This window comes from Scardinius erythrophthalmus, assembly GCF_964197995.2.
Source record: "Scardinius erythrophthalmus genome assembly, chromosome: 13".
NCBI classification, from domain to species: domain Eukaryota; kingdom Metazoa; phylum Chordata; class Actinopteri; order Cypriniformes; family Leuciscidae; genus Scardinius; species Scardinius erythrophthalmus.
In genome coordinates, this window is record NC_138233.1 from 39,015,386 (window position 1) to 39,030,700 (window position 15,315).

General features: G+C 36.9%; 1 protein-coding gene across 2 annotated transcripts in view; it reads right to left on the reverse strand.

Annotated features, from left to right (window-relative positions):
• Positions 1–11,770, reverse strand: part of neurl1b (neuralized E3 ubiquitin protein ligase 1B) — a 66,656-nt gene extending 54,886 nt beyond the window's left edge. The window contains exon 1 of one of the 2 annotated variants that reach the window (XM_081383265.1): positions 11,482–11,770. In XM_081383265.1, coding sequence (XP_081239391.1) covers positions 11,482–11,566 — 85 coding nt within the window. In that variant the 5' untranslated portion in view covers positions 11,567–11,770. The remainder of the gene's footprint in view (positions 1–11,481) is intronic. The other variant, XM_081383267.1, reaches the window with a different exon arrangement.
• Between the last annotated feature and the right edge of the window lie 3,545 nt (positions 11,771–15,315).

Sequence of the window (15,315 nt, forward strand, 5' to 3'; positions counted from 1 at the left end):
AGTCAGAATTGCGAGATATAAAGTCAGAATTGCGGGATATAAAGTCAGAATTGCGTGAAATAAAGTTGCAATTGCGTGTTATAAAGTCAGAATTGCGAGATATAAAGTCAGAATTGCGGGATATAAAGTCAGAATTGCGTGAAATAAAGTTGCAATTGCGTGTTATAAAGTCAGAATTGCTAGATATAAAGTCAGAATTGCGGGATATAAAGTCAGAATTGCGTGAAATAAAGTTGCAATTGCGTGTTATAAAGTCAGAATTGCGAGATATAAAGTCAGAATTGCGTGAAATAAAGTTGCAATTGCGTGTTATAAAGTCAGAATTGCGAGATATAAAGTCAGAATTGCGTGAAATAAAGTCGCAATTGCGTGTTATAAAGTCAGAATTGCGAGATATAAAGTCAGAATTGCGTGAAATAAAGTTGCAATTGCGTGTTATAAAGCCAGAATTGCGAGATATAAAGTCAGAATTGCGTGAAATAAAGTCAGAATTCTGACTTTATTTCTCACAATTCTGACTTGATATATCACAATTGTGAGAAAAAAAGTCAGAATTGTGAGATAAAAAGTCGCAATTATTATTATTTATTTATTATTCAGTGGTAGAAAGAAGCTTCCATACATTTGTGAATCGATGCAATTCGGTAGAAGATATAATTGCGATTCATATATGAATCGATTTTTTTCCCCGCACCCCATTATTATTCAGGTTTGACTCCGTTCTAGTATAAAGCACCCACTAGTTTCACTCAAAATACAATCTATTCCTGATGGATAATATCCAAAAAAAAATCTTGTTAATGTCCTGTTAAACAGAATTAAAATAAGCTGTGTACTGTGTAAAGTATGTTGACTTTAAAAAGAGTCTTGTTTAAACGCAATAATCTTCATTAAGAATAAAATATGATAGTACCTTTTGAACTGTATGAACATTGTAAAAAGTGTTTTCCTTTATTCTTTACTGAATAAAGAGGTCACCGAACACTGTTGTTTTAAATAAATAAATAGGCCTTCTGACTCTGTATGCCTATGACATAGAGTAAACGTACCTATTAAGCTCAAGTACCCATTAAGCACACTACCATCTTGGAGCTCAGATTATAAAAAGAAACAGCAATGTATTATCCTATTTGATGTATTAACCAATTGATGTGTTTGTTACTATATACCTCCTGTAATTTTAAACCAATCAGACCATTGCACACTGAGATATGTGTGTCCATGTGTTCACACTGTCTGGCGGCTATTTTCAAAGCTGTCTGAAAACTTTCACCAGAAGAGGAGCCCCTCAAATGTGCACTTTTTATATGTTTAAGCCTTTATTTTGAAGAAGTACATCATCTTATTGCAAAATTAAGAGATTAATGTTTAGACTTTTGCATATTATAACCTGGAACCTGGATGTGGGAAATATTTACAGTTAGATCTAAAAGATAGTTTTAGCAACATAGCCCAGATGCTACGAACATAGCTAGCTTACTAGCTGTATAAGATTGTGTGCTACATTAATATATTACTTCACAGGAATTAATGGCTTGTACTTTTAAATCCATAATATTATAATTTTACATTTTATTGATAGTCTGTGGTTTTAAACTGCTGTAATTTTTAAAGAATTCATATTATTGTTAGGTGAGCTTAAAGGGTGCACTACTATGACAATCACACAGCTTCAGTGTGACATCAATTAGAAAAAGCATAATTTCATAGATATTGTCTATAATAGTTGTTCATATTAAAATTGGTATAAACTTAATACATTACCTAGATTATTAATTTAGCTAAATATTTTCCTTTAAATTTTAATTTAATATTTATTAATTAAAAAATGTTTTTGCTCCAATTAAGCACAGTGTGTGCTCCCTTTAAGCTCACCCACATTAAACGTCTATGTAAATACTTAATAATCAGAATTTAAATATTAACTGATGGTTGTCACTATGTTAATCTTCAAAAAAATGATTAATAAACTTATTTTCACAGTCTTAAGATGACAAAAGCTAGACGAAACTATAGTGTATGCCCAAAGATGAAAGAGGCATGTCATACAAAGAAGGAGCCATCAGAAACCTGCCGTATCTGTCCAAGAAGTTTGGAGTAGACAGGAAAGCTCTGACCCAGAGAGTTAAAGGGATACTCCACTTTTTTTGGAAATAGGCTCATTTTACGACTCCCCCAGAGTTAAACAGTTGAGTTTTACCGTTTTCGAATCCATTCAGCCTATCTCCGGGTCTGGCGGTACCACTTTTAGCATAGCTTAGCATAATGAATTGAACCGGACAAGACCATTAGCATCTCTCTCAAAAAAATGACCAAAGAGTTTCGTTATTTTTCCTATTTAAAACTCGACTCTTCTGTAGTTACATCGTGTACTAAGACCGACGGAAAATGAAAAGGTGCGATTTTGAGAGTATAGTTCCTAGCCATATCAGCCTAGAAAATTGAAACTTTACATTTTCCGTCGGTCTTATTACACAATGTAACTACAGAAGAGTCGAGTTTTAAATAGGAAAAATATCGAAACTCTTTGGTCATTTTTTTGAGAGAGATGCTAATGGTCTTGTCCGGTTCAATTCATTATGCTAAGCTATGCTAAAAGTGGGACCCCCAGACCCGGAGATCGGCTGAAAGGATTCGAAAACGGTAAAACTCAACTGTTTAACTCTGGGGGAGTTGTAAAATGAGCCTATTTCCAAAAAAAGTGGAGTATCCCTTTAAGGAGCACATTGGTTTGTTTTGTTATTTGATTTTTCAATATGGGTTACATAGCTGAACGTGGACTAGTCTAGATGTTGCAATGAGTTTGAATGACACGTCACTATGAATAGGATAGGCTACCTGATCAAATTGAATGCCTTGTTGCTTGATTTTAGTGTTCTGTTTTTTTGTGATTGACTCTGTACCTTCAAATAAAACTTTTTTCAATTATTCCTTAAAAAGGTTGTTTAAAATAAACAAGAATTTTTAATAAAACTTGTTGTGAGCTTATTGGGAACAGGGGTGTGCTTAAAGGGTACAAAACGTACCCATTAAGCACAGCCAGACTTTTTATATTTAATGATGTACATCTTAATTGAAATACTTTTGTCATTTAAAATAAAATGAAATATTATAGTGTGAGAGATTAATATTTTATTTTAAAATAACTTCTTGTACTAAAACCAATATCTTGTGCACTAAAAATGTCTCAATGTAGATTTTGGTGAGCTTAATAGGTACGTTTACCCTATATCACAAATCCACTGTCTCACTCCCACTGGATGTCAACAGCTTACGTCCCTGTACATTTGCAATACGGTCTGCTTAACTTTGTTAACCGTCATGCTTCAAATCAACAGCACTTCTATTCCCTTTGTCAGTGTGAACGTCCCCTTTCACAGGAACTTTTCTGTCTGGAACTGAAAAGAAAATTGCAGATGTTTTTCTGAATGGGTGGAGTTAGATCTCTGTAAGGTCAGAAGTGCATGTGCTGGTTCATCATTCGCATCGATGCTTCCATGAAGAAACTTTAAAATCCAAGGTACCGTTCAATTGCCCAAAAGATTCTTTATAGTGTTTTTTTAGATTTTTATAATGTTCTTCACACAAAAAAATAATAATTTCTTTTAAGAACTGATCATTGAAAGGTTCTTTGAGGAACCAAAAATGGTTCTTCTATGGCACTTCTGTGAAAACCCCCTTTTGGTACCATTATTTTTAAGATTGTAGGGAGGCTCTTCCTTTTAGCTTTTTAATTTATATATATATATATATATATATATATATATAGTGTATATATATATATATATACAGTATATATATGAAGAGTTCAGATGCAAAAGCCTCTAAGTGCCATATGAAATTTTCTTCTAGAATGATCATTTTTATCCAGCTCGTTTAATTAAGTTCAGTCATTTCGCTTAAATGGCAATTAATAGGTAATTTTCATTGCAATCAGTGGCGGCTGGTGAAAAATATCTTAGGTGGGGCTGTGTCATATTCAAACCATGGGAGTAGGCTAATAGGCCTACTTTCTGCCCTTGGTATGTGTATTGTGTTTGATGTTTATTTTGTTCTATGCCTTAACCCACTCCCAGTGGTTCTCAAACTTTTTAGAGTTGTACCCCAAGAGGCTTAATGTCCTTCTGCGTACCCACACTCGTCACACCAAGGGACAATATTTGCCCCCTTAAATCGATTTTTTCAAGTGCATTTTTACCTTTACACATACCTTTATAAAATAAATAATGCTTTAAAAAAAAGTTAAATAGATAAATATGCAATGATGGTAAAAACGAAGTGATGCTTTTAAATATTAAATTAAAACCGCCAGTAGGTGGTGAGTCATCGAGTCATTCAGAAATGAAGCAAGTGGTAGTATTTATGAATTAATCATTGAATCATTGACTCTAATGATTCGTTCAAAGTCGCAGATTCGTTCTCAAACACTGCTGTGTGCTGCAGTTCTGCTGTGGCTTTGGAGCTATTATTTTATTGTAAAAATAATGACAACTGTGTTGAAAATGAACATCACTTAATATTAATATTTCGTTTGTTGAACTGTTGTATAAAATCAATGTGACATTTGCAATCGCTAACGCACATGGTCGAGAATGGCAATATAGCGCGATTTGCCGAGGCAGCAATCTGCACGAGACCTGTCATATAGCAGCCCACTACACGCTGCTTAAATGCAGACAGTTTTGACCGCAAAAGATGAGGTAATTTGATCGGATGTCATGTATTTACAGCATTTAACCTGAGAGAAATGCATGCTCAGTTTAAATCGTATTTTAAGATGAGGTAGTATTAAAGGAACGGCAAAATTCAGCATTTTGTTCCCGCACCACCTTCTGTCACCTCACGGTTTGAGAACCACCACAAACCCAGTTTGAGAACCACTGCCTTTACATATCTTTGTAAAGCGAATAATAATAATATTACAAATAATTATTAGTATTAACACAAACTGCACGATACCAGTGCTCTGTCAAAAAGTCAGTAATTATTTAATGCCATATTACAAGGCTGAGGCATTCTTACACACAAAAAAAAAAACAAATTGCTAGGGATGCACCGATTGGGAAATTCTGGGCCGATACCGATACCGATGTTTAACATAACAACTTGGCCGATGGCCGATGCCGATGTTTTTTCTTTTTGTTATTTATTCCTTCTTTTGTGCCACTGAAACATACAAGTCTTTCGGCTCTTGATCACACTATCCTAGAATGAGCACAAATTCAATCAGACCAAGCAATTTATGAAACAAAAAAAACCTTTAATGTCACTTTCTGGTTGACAGTTATAACCTTATTTATAAGTTCTTTTTCAGTTGTTATGAGGAGCAATATGAGAGAGAAATTTGGTAATCATTGTCTGACCCAACAAAAAAAACATTATAATATTCATTTTATTTTTCGTGTTCGCATTTATGAGGGAAAAAACACGGGTGAATGTTCATATTAAATTTTAAACGCGCACGCGCTCTTCTGCGAGAGAGAGAGAGAGCCCCGACCGCGCGCGCGCTCTCACTCACTATTCAGAGCGGTCAAGCTTCCCCGTACTTTTTGACAAGCGTCCTTGACAGGGAGGCCAGAGCTTCTTTGCAGCTCAAGTCGGCGGCGGTGTGTACAGTTAACGCTCTATCTGTTGACGGCGCTGAGGGAAAAGCTCCCGCCACTGGAAGAAGCGGTCGCCGCCCATTTGTGTCCTCCTGCGCACCCATCAAAGCCGTGCAGAACGTCTTCAGCACTCGCGGATCGTGCATACTCCGCCGCTTCTTCTGCTACACACCATGGTCGTTCTTTTCTCGAGAAAAGGAGTTTTCTCATAGAAAAATAAATAAATAAATGCGTCATTGTACCCAGCACTTCTGAAAATGCACTTCCGAATGCGTCTCTGTCCCCAGCATATCAAACCAAACTGACGCCCATGTGACATCGGCGAATGTCATTTTTATTTCCCGATGGCCGATGGCAGTTAACGAGGCAAATATCGGCCGTTACCGATGTTCAGCCGATGCATCGGTGCATCCCTACAAATTGCACAAACTTTCCATTTGCATTTGAAATTTAATTAAAACAGTAGTTACTTTCTCAGACAGGTCCCTCGCTCCGGTAACTGTCCATGCTGGATCTATCGCTGTTGTTTTAAAAAGTAATCACGGAAAGCAAAACAAGGCATTAGCATGACGCATCCAGCTAGCTAGCCCGATAGACAGCTGTCTGATAGAGATGGGCGTGCCTCGGCTCGGGCTCGCGCAGCTTTGGGCGCTAAACAGAAGCGCCCATAGCTGACTAGATTTGAGCTCGCTGATTGGCTACAGTTTATGTCAAACATGTCAAACTTAAATCAGCAATTGGCTAAACTGATCCACAGACCCGCCTCTCTGGGGCGCCTCTCTCCAGCGCCCCAGAGCTGATCGACGTGCACGCAGGTGGAGGAGACGTGTTGAAAAAGCAGATATTTTGAATTTCTATTATATTTTTCACATATACTGGGTGTATTTAATATCTCAAACACACAAATACTGACAATTTGTATGTATGATTTATGTATATATTTACTTATTTATTTAATGAGTGTGGCTCATAAACTGTGGTCTGGCTCATGGGGGGGCGGCGCCCTAGCGCCCTCTATTGGCCAGCCGCCCCTGATTGCAATATAAGTAAAATTACTGAACTTAAATATATGAGCTTCATAAAAATGATCATTCTAGAAGAAGATTTAAGATGGCACTTAGAGGTTTTTGCATCTGAACTCTTCATATATATATATTTATACCATGGGCTGTTTAAATACTCGATTCTGATTGGCTGGAAGGTGTGCAGTAAAACCGTTTAATGCACAGGTAGTTCCAGTCAGTTTGATTACAGTTCGAAATTAATCCGCTACATTGGTAACCATAGTAACACAGATACACTTGCAAGCAGAGTGAGAGACGCATATGGAAACGTTTAGGAAGGCTAAATGGATGATTTTTGAATATCGTTTAATTTGTATCAGTGTTGCCTGTCATTCATAAATAATTGTAATAAATCCATTAAAGAATCATTAAGTTAGCTATATGCTTAAGCAACGAGGGGACTGTAGCTGCTAGACTTTAAAGAAGAGATCGACGCACACAGGTAACTCGCGCACGCATCTCTCTCTCTCTCTGTTCCTTCTCCTTCAGTTCTCTGTCTCTCTCTTTTAATAATGAATTTAAATGTGAATTCATTCAAATAAAAGCAATCTGATGGCTCCACTTTATTTAAAGCGGACGGAGTGCAAGAACTGACGAGCCTAAACTTAAGAAATAACCGTCATTTCTACACGTCTGTTAAAAATATACACTGTAAACATCAGTTACAGCTTTAACTTATTTTTAACTTGGCAAATAACCAAGGTATAAGCGGGATAATCCACGGCTAGCCATGCATTAAAGAATTTTAATGCACTTCGTAGAGGCAAACAGCCTCCGCTTTGCGTCGGGTGGTTCTTCGCCTCTACGTCGTGCATTAAAATCCTTTAATGCATGGCTAGCCGTGGATTATCCCTTACATATATATATATATATATATATATATATATATATATATATATATATATATATATATATATATATATATATATATATATATATATGGGCGGTTGATATGACATGGCCTTTTTTAGGTCCAATGTGTCAAAGTTAAGTAAATTATAGAAACATATGTCAAAAACTGTGGTGATATTGTTCAGAAAGTGCTGTTTTATATGAACATACAGAGCATTCATGGGTTTAATCTTCCATTTTTTCACAATTTTCAGCCAAACCAGAATAAGCTGATACGGCGTGACTGTCCCAAGCACATTTCACAAATTTTGATTTTGAATAAAAACAAGAAAATGAATTCATTTTCTGTTTATTCAATCATATATTGACAACCCAGATTCTGCTTGACTAAACGTTCAGGCATAATATTTTGAAGCCACCATTAACTAAAACATTTTGTCCCAAAAATGGATATCATAAGGTGTGACGCCATATTCCTTTTTTTTAAACGGGCAATTGTTTGGAGACCTTTGGTGAGTGGGGGTCCTCAACACCCCAGAAGAACAACACCTCAGAAGGACACTGAAAGTTACAATGTGAGTTTTCTCCCATCAAGTATATCCGGCACTCCTGCTTCAGTTCACTTTGCGCTGTCTTTTGGTGATATATGAAACGCAACAATTATTATGTGCCGCTAATGCATTCTTTCCTCTTGTGTGCACATTTGTGCTGTCTACAACACTGCCTGTTCTTTAACACTCACTGTATGACACTCTCATGACCCCAGATGTGTTAATCCTCACTAAACTATGTGACTGTTTGCTTGGCGATCATACAATCGCTGCTACAAACCAGACCACTACAAAACAGGACCGTTAAAGGATATCTGGCAGAGGTCTCGGGTGATTTATCTGTTTGAAGAACTCAAATATATGTCCTCCCTTAAGGTATACAATAACTCCGTGACCCTTTTAAACAGTTTTATTTTTCAACAACGCTTTTTGTGCATTTGGCTGGCAGGCGTATGACTCAGTGTGTGAGGGAATGCAGACAAACTAATAATCTGACTTGGAGCCAAGAGCCTTAAACAATCCATGTTCAAAGTCATTGCTCGGTTTAAAGTAAAGTAAGTAAAGCTTGCATGTTAGAGCACTGCACCTGTGGCTGCCAAAAGGAAATGTTTCACTTTAAATGGTGTCTAGTTGGAGTTCAAGTAAACAGGATAGTATTTTATAATATGTGTAAGCCAAAGGCTACAAAAAAGCTGCATTAGTCATCAACCCTTTAAAGTGAAGCACACTAAAAAGATGTCTTAAAGAAAAGGGTTCAAAATGAACCAACAACATTAGACTAGTTTTATTTTAAAGTCCCCCTGTGGGGAAAATCCAGCTTTTAATGTTGTTTATGTGTCTATGTGGTGTTTTTAATCTGCTTTAAGACAAACCATGTGTAAATTCATAAGTCGACAGCATTGCTGAGTATTTTCTTCTTAAAACTGCAGTGAACCAAAGACAGTCTCAAACACACGCTTTGAAATCGCTGGTGTTTCTGACGCCACAAACTACCTTGTAACCAATCAGATCAACGTGTGAGCGTCAACCAGTGGATCTCTGAGCTGAGTGAGTGAGTGGAGGCGGGGCTCATTTGCATATTCATAGAACCGTCGCGTTACATTCAAGATATTTTAAGGCATGGACAAATTTAATCAAGGAAAAAACATTTAAATGTCATTTTGTTGATCAAAGATGAGTTTTAAGGGATAAAATGATCGCCTACAGGGGGACTTTAATAGTTGCTAATAGCTAATGAAATGCAATATTTTGTAATTATTGTTCTTATTACATCTCACAGAAATTAAGTTTATAATTCAGTCAGTTTGAGATCTCAGCTGCCATCTGCTGGTACGATCGTGTCATCAAGTGCACACTGTCCTCTACTGTAGTTTCAGAAACATAAAGCAGGACTGCCAGACCCCAATCAGGATATGACAGCACTATCACACACTTCCTTAATACTAAATCTCTGATAATCAATCGTTCTTAATTTGTCTTGACAGATTATCACATTTAATGCAATCTTATATAATGTCAAGTGAAATGGATCAAATGTTTCTCAGTTCCTCATATTCTGCAATACTTGTTCCCTCCCTACTGTTCTCATCAAGGTCCTGGGAAAGCCACAACCTTGCCAACTCTGCATATCTCTGAAGCCTCTCTCATCGGGGGAGTGACCCTTCCTGCTCGAGTCTGGAAACCTCTGGAACAGTGTCCCCTCTCATGGTGTTCACATAAAATAAAATAAATACTAACCAAAACAACATTTTCTGACGGTATTTTAAAGGCCGCACCAATAGACCCCGACCAACTGCGACAGACACTTCGTCTGGTTTTGTCGGATCAGGGTGTTTCCCCCGTCGAGTCTGTTGCTGTTGGTCGGCGCATGCGTTTGTCGGGTCGAGGAATGTCTGGGAAGTGTTGCACTGTGATCTGGTGATTGTCCGTGTTGGTGCAGTGGGAATTTGGCTAAAACCGTATTCTTTAAATGAAAGAAGTTTGGTTAAAAAAAGATGTAATGTCACAGAGCAATTCTGGGGCAGAAAACAAATCCCTCTAATGTTTATTTGTTTTAAGGACCATTTTGATTTTGTAGATTTATAATAAAGAATTAAGCTATATTACATAAACCAAAGAGCTGTTGCTCCAATATTCAGACCAACACACAGTTGCAAGCGTGATAATGCTTTAATACAACAGTTTACAATTATAAACAAGATGTTAATACTAACATTTTAGACAAGTTATGCTGTCTTCACCAGATTCCAGAGTTTCTGAGTTGGGCGGGTCATAAACTTTAAACATAGCGATCGATTTCTGCTGTTACTGCTGTTCTTTATTCGTTTTTCCAACAGCTCCATCTCCTTGTCTTGTCTTTAAAGTAGCGCATATTTACATAGGCCTATATAAATAATCATTTGAAGCCTGTAGCCTGTATTTGATCGTCAGCAAGCTGCATATCTAGATAGCGTGGTGATGGTGAATGTTTATATGGTTGTCAACGAATAGGACTCTACATTTTATTCAAAAATACAATTTCTTCAGTATATTTAGGTTTCAATAAGATTTGACCAAGAAATGGGGAAGAATAAACCAGGAGTCCTCCATGATTCCTATCGTTTCAGACAACAAAGCACTTGAACACGACGAGCTTGTCATCAAGACTTGAGCGGGAAAGTAGGAAATGTAGGATAGCACATGACGGCAGCATTACTGTTTACCTCTAATTTGGGTCCAACAACAAAAAGAAAATCAACCACTGTTTTTGAGCGATTCATTCCTAATTGATTCAGCCAACGAATTGTTTGAGTGAATAGTTCAATACTTGCTTAAAAAACATACTTATTAATTACTTTACTAATTAAGTAATTACTTAACATACTACTTAATTACTACTACTGGCATAATGATGTGCCATGTCTGGAACCCTGCTGAAATGCTGTATTAACCAATCAGCAGCCATGACAGGAACTATGTTTTTGTTGTTGTTGTTGTTTTCTTGGGTTTGAAATGCTAAACCAATTTCCATCTTATTTTGCAATGCAGATTATCTTTGAGTGTGTGAGACTTCAGATTCATTAGCAGCTACAGTTAAGTTACTAGAAAAGAAAAAGTGCAGTAAACCGTAAAACTATTAGTGTTTAAATTAATTTGCTACACTTTGTGGTTGTAAACCATAGTGGAACATGTTCATTGGTTGGTTGTGTGATGAAATGACACCTGTGTATTGTGGGGAAGTGACGTCATACATCCAAACTCACCTTGGTCATTGCAAAAAACGGCTCAGAAATGTGTATTTCTGAGGAAAGCTATAGAAACATTTGTTTCAAATAAGATGGCACTTTGCTGTGATATTTTTATCTAATGGCATTGGAACTGTTCAAATACTTCATAATTACTAATATATAGTGAAGAATAAGCGAAACTCACCTTGTGTCCTGCTGCTTTTCCACTCAGCTCTTGCCTCGACTGTCCCTTGTAATGTAAACACGGCGGAAGATCCGTTATTCCCCATCGAAACAACAGTTTGTGAATCTAATACAACTAACTCGGTCCGAACAGTCTCCACTGTACACTGTCTCACGGCGGGCTGCGGTGGAGTCTGATGCTGTTACTGTTAGGGGAAACTGAAAACCCCGCCTAAACTCAGTTTGAAATCTAAAAACACCTTACACGTGCTTGTGTGTATCTCTCCCGCGGCGCGCTGTCCAATCGCTGTGCTCGTGAACGCCCCAACGGTCCTGGCTGCCGGCGCGCTCCCGCGACATCGCTTCAGTATCAGTGTGGGAATGGGCTGTAGATTCCGTATGTCAGGTCATTTATATCCCAATCATGCGAAAAACAATACTAATTTTGCATAAACCGGACTTCAAGACGGTTTAAATCTGATAGACAACAATCGTGAATGTATGTGTCGCTTAATTGTTGTTCTCCTCCTGTAAGTTTTGGTATTAAATGTATTTTAAATGCAGGGATTCATGGTTAAGTTTGTATCTAGATTTTTAATCAAATTATATAAGGTGACCTAGTTTATTACAGAGCAATTTATTAAAGAAATGTTTTAGGTCTTTATACGTCAAACACTCAGAGACAAATTTCAGGGTTGCCAGGTATGCCTTACAAATCTAGCCCAGTGGCTAATCTAAAATAGTCCGATATTAGCCTATTATGACCACATCCCAAATACCAAATCTAAATATGCCATTCCCATACCTTAAGTGCACATTTTACGTTCAATAATATATCAAATGAAATCCATAGTGATCATAAACACAGCTCAAAGGCTCTCTACCAGTGGCCCTACTTAACATCTACCACAGTTTTATCATTGGTGGAATGTAAAATATTCCAATACAAGTATTTCAGTCAAATATAATTTATGCTATGCCAAACCTTTAACCCGCGGAGGGGAAATATCAACCCGCGGAAACAGTTGAGAAGTGTCCGAGTTCCGCGGGAAGGCAGAGGACTTGGCAACCCTGGACACAGTTCCTCAGACAGTTCCTCAGATGCTATCGAGGGAACTTCTGCATCATTGTTCAGTCTCCTGAATGACCTGGCCTGGCATGAAATAACGGGCTTGACATTTTGTTCTTTTGTTGATGCTCCTCTGATCATGGAGAGATCGACCTCAACTGTCTCTGAAATGGAAATAAGGCCTTTTCATTCATCAACATCTCTCCTCTGAGAGCTCGTTTGATCAGATTGCACCTTGATTTCGTTTGCTGTTGTTTGTTTAAGTCAATGCCCTCTGAATACAAATGATCTTTCAGCACTTTATTTTGAACTTTTAGAAATGTAGCCTATTGCATTAGGCTATTAAAGGTAGAATTTCCCACTTTGTTGATCTCTGTTGAGTGTATGATTAAATTTATATAATTTTACCATTAGATTTCCTTATCCAAGCGTTGATGAAATAAATTATTGTGATCGGTATGCGTAGCATTTGAATAAAATCAAGCACGTATGTACCTATATCTGAAAACTGTGTAGTTTACTGTGAAGTAGTGCTACTCTTATCACTTTGGTAAAAATCCATGTTTCACGTGCTAGCTGACATCTGCAAAATCACAGATTAAATATTAACTTTTGTTTGAAAACTTTGTCCACTTGTTGTCATTAAATCATACTGTGTTATTTAAGGACAAGCTGTATGGAGGTCTAAACTAAATTATGTGACATTAAAATAAAAAAGCTCAATTTAGTCGACCATTTAAAAAAAGTGTATCCTTTAATTAACTGTGGTGTAGCGACACCATTTGATGTCTAATAAAGGAAAGTGAGAAAAACAGATTATTTGTTATATGTTATATACAAATACGTGTTAATTTATAGTTTATGTCATAATATATGGGGATCAGAAAAGCAGGATAAGTAGTGTATCGGCAGAGGGCGCTCTCTAATAGCTTTTGAACATCTTGGTTTACTATACCTTTATAAAAGTGTAGGCTACGTTTGTTTTATTTAATGTACCAGCATTAACAAGCATGCCCTGATAATAAAGATTATTGATAAGATTACCCTCACATAAGATTTTTATATTTAACAGCATGTTTCTGAATATTGAAAGCAATAAAACTTACATACACAAATGCCAGAATATTTCATTTCAAGCCCTGGACTGTGTTAATGGCTCGTCTGTGTCTTACAAACAGAAGATATTTAATCCAACAAGCCGTTTCAAAGGTCTAAATCTTGACCTTTTGTTGAGCTATAAACCTTATTTTTATTATGTATATGTATATATGTTTTGAAATGTCCATGTTTTCAAGCTTTTAAAGTATTTTAAGATCTTGCTCACTCTGCATGTATTTGAGTCTGATTGTAATGATATGAAAATGAATCCTCTGTGGCGTCAGAGCAGCGGCTCAAGCTCTTTATTATGACACACACACACACACACACACACACGCACAGACAGATTAACAGCAGAGCTGGATAAAGATCTCAATGAAAACAACACGTCTGACATTTTCTCATCCTTTAAGTTTAAGGAACAGGCGCAAAACACTGCGTTAGGTGACCACACACATTTAGCGATTACATGCATGTTTAAGGAATATACATCAATGCAAAGAGATGAATAGTGACTATTTTATCATTTAACTACTCACTTAATAATGTTGGGTTAAAAATAACCCAGCGAGTAACCCAACTATGGGGTGGTGTAGCACCTTCCCAGCTGGGTTATTTTAACCCAGTGCATTGGGTTAAAAGCCAGTTTGGTTAAAAGTAAAAAAGTTGTTTATTTTTATTTATGATATTATGACATTTATGACATTATTTTAATAAATAAAATACACTTTGTTTTCAAATACAGATTGTTTATTTGTAGGCTATAAAACAATAAATATGTCTCAACAAATATATTTTTAAATTACAAACTAAATTTTGTGGAGTCTATATAATGTACAATACATAATTGTGTACATAAATTCAATATACACAAGTGTACATACAACATACGTATTTAACCCAACAGCCGGGTTATTACTAGAAATCTCCCAACGATTTTAAAAATGACCCAACATTTTTGGAAAATAACCCAACATAGCAATATGTGTTAACTTAGCGGTTGGGTTAAGAAAAAATAACCCAACGTTTTTTACTGTGTATGTGTCTTTCATTGCAGCTCTTAAAAGCAGGATGGATTCTGATTGGCTGTCAGTGTTTTCAGCCTTCAGGAAGAAATCTTTATTAAAGTGATTCCAACGATATCGCTTCACTGTGTTGTTATCGTGATAGTTGTGGACTCTGGAATTCTTTTATATGATTTTTCAGAACTATATCTTTATAGTTATCGCTGGTGTGAACGGGCCTTAATGGTTAGAGGGTTGTTCCTATCACTAACCATATGAGCTACAGTAATTATCAAACAATGTGTGTGTGTGTGTGTGTGTGTGTGTGTGTGTGTGTGTGTGTGTGTGTGTGTGTGTGTGTGTGTGTGTGTGTGTGTGTGTGTGTGTGTGTGTGTGTGTGTGTGTGTGTGTGTGTGTGTGTGTGCTGATGCTTTATTCAGAGGTGGGAGGTTCCAGGAGGGCTTCTCTACCCCTTCCCCCAAACTCTGATGGATGTCAAGCAGGCCTTCCTTTCTTCACAGTCACAAAAGCTCAGTCTGGCAGTGAGGAGAACATATGCCACTGAAGTCAGCAGGATCTCTGTAAACAACATCTCACAGCACTCCCTGTATATGACCGTATCATAATCACTCCAGCTCATCACCTTACACATGCTGCACGTGCTCTTATCACAACATTTTGATCT